Raw genomic sequence first — 8,222 nt, 5'->3', positions numbered from 1 at the left:
TATTCACCGTATGAACTATGCTATCAAAGTATTTTTCTCAGCGGTCATTCAGACTTGTCATTGTTGGGAGAGCACAAATTTTATTAATGACATTCAACATGACTGTATTGTAAACAAGTGTTCCTGTAATTTTGGACAGTGAGCTAATATGCATCAAATGATTGACTGATACATACATCTGACTTTAATATTTAACAATAAGTTTTCATAGTCCAGACCTCGCTCTCCTATAAATGATTACTCTGAAACCAACAAATAACATTTGTAGATTAACTTTGTTGAATTTTCTTTGGGGGAAAAAATCACTTCTGTTGTGATATGGTATGTTTATATAAAAAATAATTTCATAGAAATAATAAAAGAGCCTAAATAATTAACCACACACTGTCATAAAACAGTTGCCATTTGAATAAAGCATTTTCAATGTCTTAAAATGATCTTGTGAAATATAAAGAAAATGGGTATGCATTAGTAATCTCGTCCAAAACTTGAGCTATTTATAAATAATAACCCCAATCAATGAACTATACAATTCAGTTAATTTTATTTAAGTTAATCCTACACTAAAACAATTCATTTTGGACTTTTCAAATATATAATCCATTTGACATCAACGCAAGAAGAGTAAAGTAATACAAATGTTACTGAAATGCCAAGTTACAAGTGTAATAGTGAAACAGAAGTGATAACTTTCGTTTCTACAAAACCACAACTTTGGCGTTTCTTCGGAACCACGTGGTCAACGTAATAATGCACCCGGAAGTAATGTCCCCTGTTTGTGGATCTGCGCATGCTCATTAGTTGTCATTCGCGATAACGTCCTCGCTGTGTGTAGTATGCAGAGTACTACTATCAGCATGCAGAGATAACGCAGAGTATTATTGACTCTAAGTGATTGAGAAACAATGAGCCACGTCTTTACTCTTTGGAACTGTTAAGTTGTCAGTGGCTGCTCGCTCGCCTAAAGCTAGCTCAAGTTTGTGTCACAGAGTTTGTTGGCTTTTACAGCTGAAGTGTCTGAAGAGATGCAGAGAATCAGCTCATTTAAAACTGTCTGGCAGCTGCTGAAGTCAAGCAGTGAGGTGACAGCTAAACAGGTCAACATCTCGCAGGCAATCTCAAGAAGTTTTAGCAACGTAAGTGGATGCTTTATTCACAGTTTATTATCATGTGAGTAAAGAGTGAAACTGATTACTTATTATTTGTCTTTGAACATTGAGCTGTTGTATAGTGGAGGGAAATGACAAAGCAGGACAGAAACTCAGTGAAAACTATGCTGAAGCTAATAACTGCTGCACACAGATAAATACTGTAGTGTGTGCATAATTTAGTGTTATTAAAGGTAACTCATCAGTGCTCTGTTCCAGTAAACCTGTGCTGTGTTACTGAGGATAAAAAGAGATTGTGTCAAGCCAGTACTACCACACAGAAAGTTAATGAACAATCCATTGTTTTCATGCTGCACATACACCTCTCTCTGGCTCAGCGCCCTCCTGAGGGGCCCAACTCCTTCGGGCTCCTCTTTGACATCGATGGGGTTCTGGTGCGAGGCAGGACACTAATCCCTGCAGCCAAGCAGTGCTTCAGGAACCTGGTGGACCGAAGCGGAAAATACAAGGTGCCCGTGGTGTTTGTCACGAATGCTGGAAATTGCATGAGGCAGGCCAAAGCTGAGCATCTGTCACACCTGCTGGATGTGGAGGTAAACTGGACACCACACCTTTTAAATGTGTAAAAGTCTTCAGCTTGCTGTAAAAGCCTTTTACATCACCCCTTCCCTCTTTTCTCACCTTGTTCTCAGGTATCTCCAGACCAGGTCATGCTGTCTCACAGCCCTTTGCGAATGTTTACCCAGTTTCACAAAATGCGCGTGCTGGTATCCGGGCAGGGTCCTGTGGAGGAAGTCGCCCACAAGTATCCTGACTCTCCACTGGACATTTACCCTAAAAGACTTGTTATCATGATTCATCTCTGAGCTCTTTGATTCATGGCTGAATCAATGACTGCCTTACACGTTTTTTAACTATTCTAATTCATATCATGTTTAAGTGGTAGATCTTAATTTTTGTCATATTTAAGTCATGCCATCGACAAATCTGGTCATTCATAATAATATAAAATAACAATGCTGATTCGCAGCAATTGTTTTTTTTTCATCTGTGAGAGAAAAAAAATAATTTATGTGTTATGTAAAATAAACTGTTCACTTTAACCTACCAAACTGCAGCCTGGGCTTTCAGGATGTTGTCACAATAGACATGCTCAGAGAAGCATATCCTCTTCTAGATGTCGTAGATCACAACAGACGGCCCAAAGACAGTGTAAGTATCTCTAATATTGGACTTTATGGGTCTATTTGCAGTAACAGATAAGTTGGACATCTTAGCAGCTGTACAAATGTCTTACAGATTCCTCCTACCAAAGGCTTACCACCAATAGACGGTATATTTTCACACACTATCGACTTCGTTGTTATGCTTGTAATGCTAAATGATCTGTAATGCAGAGTGAAAACAAGCTCAGATCCCCATCTTTACCTTTGTGTTTTCTACAGCTGTTATTTTGTTTGGTGAGCCGATCAGATGGGAGACGAACCTCCAGCTGATCGTTGACGTGCTTCTAACTAACGGGAACCCAGAAAATAACTGGAATTCAGGGCAGCACCCTCACATCCCCGTCCTGGCCTGTAACATGGACCTGCTGTGGATGGCCGAGGCCAAGAATCCCAGGTACAGTATGGTACAAAAACAGGATAAACATGACATGCTGACAGTTTTGAATTTAATTTCCATATTTTTATATCGTGGGCACTTGTATTACAGGTTTGGTCATGGTATGTTCCTGGTGTGCTTAGAGAGTCTGTACAAGAAAGTGACAGGCTACGATCTGAAGTACGAGGCCCTGATTGGTAAACCCAGCGTGGTGACTTATAACTATGCTGAGCTGCTGATCAGACAGCAGGCTGAGGACCTCGGCTGGACTGCACCTGTGAAGAGGCTGTATGCTATAGGGTGAGAGACGCACATTTAACACTTTTAAATCACACTGTGTCATGTTTTCATTTTCAAGACTTTCAATTAAAACGTATTATAATGGGATTGTTTGCAACTGGTCAATGATCTACAGGAAGGGGAAATATGATATAGTAATAGAAATTGTTATAGATAAGAAAAAATGTGAACGCACTAACAACAGATGCAATCTGAGGACTTAAAGTTAACTTTAAAGCTGTCTACTTTGAGGACTGTATTTTGTTTGTTTATTAAACAGTAAAAAGCTGAAATAGAAATATTTATTTTCCAGGTTGTAAAACTGTAAAATGGGGACAAAGGGGAAAGGCAAGTTTCTGTATCTGAAAAGATTTGTTTTAATAGAGATGTGACAGTTGTAAAAAATAAGGGCCAATACAAATACTGATGGGTTTTTTATGACTTTTTCTGAATTGTGCCTGTTTTTTATTTTTCTTTGTTCATCAACCCTCCTCTTAAAATGTCATTGGAACATCTCTTACAGATTAAACATTGCTGATCTTTCTCAGAGGTCGTCAAAGACTCACACACTGCGTACATTTTCATATTTGACCATGAAAACAAAACAAAAACAAAGGCCCAATAAATGCGTTTTCTATTTATAAGTGATTCAGTTTACTGCCTAGCCAGCATTAAATTGATGCAAATAAAGACCACTGACATTATTTGCTGATGAGCTGGTGTTGGGCTGATGTTTGCTGATATCAATGGATGATGGTCAACCGATACATCGGTGCATTGCCAGTTTTGAAATGTAAGCCTTTTTGAATGTCTTGCTTCCTTTTCATTTCACAGTGATAACCCCATGGCTGACATATACGGTGCCAACCTCTACAACCACTATCTCCAGGCTTCCCGACGCACAAAGGCGCAGATGCAGGCTAAAGCTGGAGGAGTCAAAACAGTTGATGACGCCCCTAAAATGACCTCCACAGAATTAGGTGGCGCATCAGGTGCTTACGGGGCCGAAGAGGAACTCCCTGAAGGCTGCAGCTCCATCCTGGTTTGCACAGGAGTGTACAGCAGAGACCAGCAGGAGCTCCCCTCAGATCCAGAACACACTGTCACAGAGCAGCACATCTTCCACGGCCACAGGGACTTCCGCTTCGACCCCACCCTCACGCAGCCATCCTTCGTGGTCCAGGATGTGAAGGAGGCGGTAGAGCTGGTGTTTGAGCAGGAGGGCTGGCCTCTTTAGTAGTAGCTCTAATATCCTTTAACTGGTAGCAGCAGTGTGTTTTTTTTCCTGATTATCGTACGGGAGATGAAGCTGTTACTGATGCTAATTCTGAGTGACTTTATCACTAAAGATAAAGTAGAAGAGGCACACACGTTTTAATTTGGGCATGCGTGTTATTTTGTCAAGCATTAATGCAATTTTTTTTGTCCTCTGGCCCTTGACTTTTTTAACGCACACTTGGGTACACGTCTGTGTTGAGTTCCATGCATTTCTACTGCACTCAAGAGTTTTGTACTTTAACTGTTAGCGTGTCGATAAGAGTCTTTGTATAGTTCAAACCTAGTTACAGGCTGACATTCAGATGTACGGTATCACATACTTTAGACCCCCAGCAGCTCTCTAATAGACCAACTCTGCTCTTTGTCTTGACTGCTCTCACATTTCAGATTCTTTGTGTTAAGTTAGGGCGAGTGTCTAACCACTGACATTAGGTTACTTGTTTTCAGTTAACTACCTTTTCATTTTGTTTTGTTTTGTTCTTTTGGCCTTAATCAAGTGTAGAGGTTCCAAGTGTGGAATTCTACTGATGCACTATAAAAGATCATTAAAAAGGAAGACTGGCTCAAAACGTTTCTTGTGAAGTGGAAACATCGTTTGTGTTTGTGTGCAGTCCATCCTTCAGCGAAGCTGTGGTGTGTGATGAAGGAGTCACCCTCACATTGATCAGCAGGATTTAGGATAAGCAATCTCCATTAGATACATGTTACAAACCATAGACTGTGAATAATAATGTTACTGACCCTAACTGCATAAATATCAAAATACAAAAACCTATATTAACACACTATGCAACATACTGCATGTAGTTTTTTCCTAAACATGTATACATGAATAACCTTCGGTCTGATGGAAGAAGTATTCATAAACACAAGACTGGTCTCACTTTTTTTCCAAAGAAGTCTTAAACAACCTGTCTCCTCTTCAGTCTGCTCAGCAGCCACACTTTTTCTCTGAAGACACAGTGCCATCGACCGGGTGGGAGCTGTTACTCAACATGCACTGAGAAGAATCTGGTGAGAGTTCGTTTGTGATCGTCATGCCGTTGCGTGCCAGCAGCTCCCTGGCCATGAGGACGAAGGCCGCGTCTACATTCTGCGCCTCCTTGGCCGATGTTTCCAATGCTGCCAGAACGCTGTTGTTTTCAGCCAGAGTACACGCGTCCTCAAACAACACCTGCCTCTGAGCATGGAGGTCTGACTTATTACCTGCAGGTATACGAAGAACACAAGATGACAACATGTCTGTATACTGTAGTATATTGAAGCTTCATGTTCACAAAGTGGTAATACTGAGCAGCGTACATGTAACACTGAAAAACATTTTTAAAGGCAACATTTTGTAAGAACCTCCTACAGTTAAGGACTCAAAGTCACTCACAAGATTAACTCTTCTACAACCTCTTCCTATACAAGTCTGTAATTGACTCTTTTCAGTCTGCGTCCTCTTTGGCTTATCCCATCTGTAAGGATAAAGCAGTGCTGTATTTCCCTCTGAGTTAAAAAGCCCAAATCAGGTGGTCAAGGAGTGGGAGAAAAAAAGAGTTTGCAAGTTTACCCAATCATCTTAAAATGTAAAAAAAAATAATAAAAATTTAAATAATGTAGTTACATGACGATGTAACGAACATTGTGCTCATTTATGTTGTGTCATTAATTAATGGATCATGTGTGTCCTCTAACAATACATGCGCATGAATTTAAAAAAAACAGATATGAAGATAATAAACCCTGGTGTGAGGCTTCACAATAATTGGCACAATAGCGAGATTGCATCTGAGATTTCAGCTCCACAGGATACAGACAGCAGCTGTCAGTGGTTAATTGTTTAACCAATGTTAGGTCAAAAATAGTTTTAACTACTTGTGAGTTGTGTCCTTTGCTTTGTCTAGCAACAACTTGATCCTGAGGATCTTTTTTAGGAACTTCTTTACAATCATGGCACCTCTAGAAATGTGTTTTCATTCTGTTTACCGATGAGGATCAGCACCACTCCTTCAGCTCCATACTGCTCCACCTCCCTGATCCAGTGGGAAACCGATTCAAAAGTGGGACGTCGTGTGATGTCATAGGCCACCATGGCCCCGTGGGCGCTGCGGTAGTAGCTCTGAGTTATGGTGCGGAAACGCTCCTGTCCAGCTGTGTCCCACACCTGCATCTGCAATAACATAGAAATAAACCAGAGAGCCAGACTTGAGTGTTTACAGAACAAGGAGTGTGTGTCTCTAAAGCATAAACCTCTGGTTTGAGACATCTCCTGTACACCTTCTTGTTTGTATATAGAAATTGATTCCCTAATGTATAACATAATGAAGATACAAGTGTACAATCTAGGAATATATCTAATCAAAATGAGTGAAAATCAACTGTAAAAAAAAAAAGGAAACTAACCTTGACTCTCCTGCCATCGATGTCCAGTGTACGAACAGTAAAGTCAACCCCGATAGTGTTCTGCTGTTTCTCTATAAATATACCAGACTTAAAGCTCTGGACCACACAGGTCTTCCCCACATCCGAGTCCCCGACCAGGATGATTTTAAAGAGGAAGTCGAAAGAGTCCTCAGTCTCCGGTCCTATAGACTGCATGGTGAAGGGAGGAATATAAATACACACAAAACAAACTTGAGATTGGAAGAGCTGATCCAGGACGTCTGTGCGCAACAAAAACTGGTTCTTTCCAAGTTGTGTCAATAAAAACTAGGACTATTTAGACAAACGACTGTTACATCAGGTCAGGTTGCCAGTTAGACACACTCTAAATTATGATCAATCTCAATGTTGTATCCACTTTGTATTCCAACCAGTTGCTCCTTTTGTCATTCTTCACCGCTCACTCCGATTAGCAAATAGAAAACACTGCAACATGAGTATCCCTTAGTAATTTTCCTTGACAAGCTGTCAAAAGTTGTGGTTCTTCATCCTGTTCTTGTCTCCATGTCTATGTTACATTTTCAGTCGCACTGTTGAAGTCTTAAACACAAGCCAGTCGTTCTGCCCTTTAGACCTGCACTCTTCGCACTCTACACTTGTCCCACCCTTACTTTCATTCTTACAGACACACCTCCTACCTGTCTTTGCAGGTGTGATCTCCAACTACCAGCCCACCTGCACCACTGCATCTTGGGATGTGGTGTCTTAAGCTAAGACACAACACCTGGAGGAAAGAACGCAAACTTAAGGACCTGGAAAATCAAAAGTAGTGGCGCTTTCATAAATATATAGATAAGATAGGGTTAAATAGATTTAGACAAACGTAGGTGTAGAGGGTTTTATTACTAACTTACCATTTCACCATGTTGGAGGTTAACATGGAGCCAAAGAGCTGGTTTTGAAAAAAAAAACCCTTCTATCTTTATTAAGAAAGGCGAAGTGTCCAAATACCCCTGAACAAGCCGCTTAAATTTCACCTGCAATTTAATAGCTCAAAGGAATGTAAACACTTGACGTCTTAAAAGGTTGTCCTTTGGACCCCAGAATGTTTTTTTTCTTCCTTCAAGAGCCTCCTACACTGTTAGCTCCCTCACTGTCTCCCGTCAACTAACACATTCCACAGCAGTGAACAACAGAGAGGGGAGAAGCAAAGCGTGAGCAAGAACAAAACACAGCCGACAAATATTAAAGTATTTAGTGAAAGGAGAGAATCTTAAATAAATGCAATTGAAATAATTTTACCTCATGCTGCATTCATCAGTATCACAGTGAGACGTTAACCCAGAATGAGCATACTGCTCTGAATCAGTCTCTCTCTTGCTCTCTCTCTCTCCCTCCACCCCCTCACTCCTTTCTGTCGTCATCTCAGCCCACAGAAGAACAAGGCACAGCTGGACACAGAACAATGTGTGAGTGTGAGGGGCACTTGACCGAGCTGGGTCTATCTTTGGCTGTGACCACCAGCAGCCACCTTCCTTCGTTGGTGTGGTTGATGCCTCATCACATGCAATAAAGCAGGCTTTTGTT

General features: G+C 40.8%; 2 protein-coding genes across 4 annotated transcripts; one reads left to right on the top strand and one right to left on the bottom strand.

The window, feature by feature from the left end:
* Window positions 1-603: 603 nt before the first annotated feature.
* Window positions 604-4,841, top strand: hdhd5 (haloacid dehalogenase like hydrolase domain containing 5). Its single transcript, XM_079346609.1, has 8 exons — window positions 604-1,136; window positions 1,487-1,702; window positions 1,802-1,914; window positions 2,228-2,321; window positions 2,409-2,442; window positions 2,555-2,729; window positions 2,823-3,011; window positions 3,825-4,841. Exons 1-8 carry the CDS (start codon window positions 1,026-1,028, stop codon window positions 4,225-4,227), a joined length of 1,335 nt encoding a protein of 444 aa, XP_079202735.1. The 5' UTR covers window positions 604-1,025; the 3' UTR covers window positions 4,228-4,841.
* Window positions 4,280-8,204, bottom strand: rab19 (RAB19, member RAS oncogene family). Of its 3 annotated transcripts, XM_079346617.1 has the most exons (6): window positions 7,938-8,204; window positions 7,550-7,587; window positions 7,334-7,419; window positions 6,657-6,845; window positions 6,240-6,423; window positions 4,280-5,474 (listed from the first exon to the last, which is right to left on the bottom strand). In XM_079346617.1, the coding sequence occupies exons 3-6, from the start codon at window positions 7,382-7,384 to the stop codon at window positions 5,200-5,202; spliced, it is 699 nt and encodes a 232-aa protein (XP_079202743.1). In that variant the 5' UTR covers window positions 7,385-7,419; window positions 7,550-7,587; window positions 7,938-8,204; the 3' UTR covers window positions 4,280-5,199. The 3 variants fall into 3 exon arrangements, with proteins under 3 accessions (XP_079202743.1, XP_079202741.1, XP_079202742.1); XM_079346615.1 differs by having other exon boundaries at window positions 7,550-8,204; XM_079346616.1 differs by lacking the exon at window positions 7,550-7,587.
* Window positions 8,205-8,222: the final 18 nt, after the last annotated feature.

The sequence above is a fragment of the Symphodus melops genome (assembly GCF_947650265.1).
Source record: "Symphodus melops genome assembly, chromosome: 6".
Lineage (NCBI taxonomy): Eukaryota > Metazoa > Chordata > Actinopteri > Labriformes > Labridae > Symphodus > Symphodus melops.
This window is presented reverse-complemented; position numbering and strand designations above follow the sequence as displayed.

Excerpts from the sequence above, each read along its gene's own strand:
- rab19 (XM_079346615.1), bottom strand. The coding sequence starts at position 7,384 with ATGCAGTGGTGCAGGTGGGCTGGTAGTTGGAGATCACACCTGCAAAGA. Across the intron at positions 6,846-7,333 it reads GATCACACCTGCAAAGACAG|TCTATAGGACCGGAGACTGA; the intron begins GTAGGAGGTGTG and ends TTCACCATGCAG. Across the intron at positions 6,424-6,656 it reads TCGATGGCAGGAGAGTCAAG|ATGCAGGTGTGGGACACAGC; the intron begins GTTAGTTTCCTT and ends ATGTTATTGCAG.
- hdhd5 (XM_079346609.1), top strand. The coding sequence starts at position 1,026 with ATGCAGAGAATCAGCTCATTTAAAACTGTCTGGCAGCTGCTGAAGTCA. Across the intron at positions 2,443-2,554 it reads AGGCTTACCACCAATAGACG|CTGTTATTTTGTTTGGTGAG; the intron begins GTATATTTTCAC and ends TGTTTTCTACAG. Across the intron at positions 3,012-3,824 it reads AAGAGGCTGTATGCTATAGG|TGATAACCCCATGGCTGACA; the intron begins GTGAGAGACGCA and ends TTCATTTCACAG.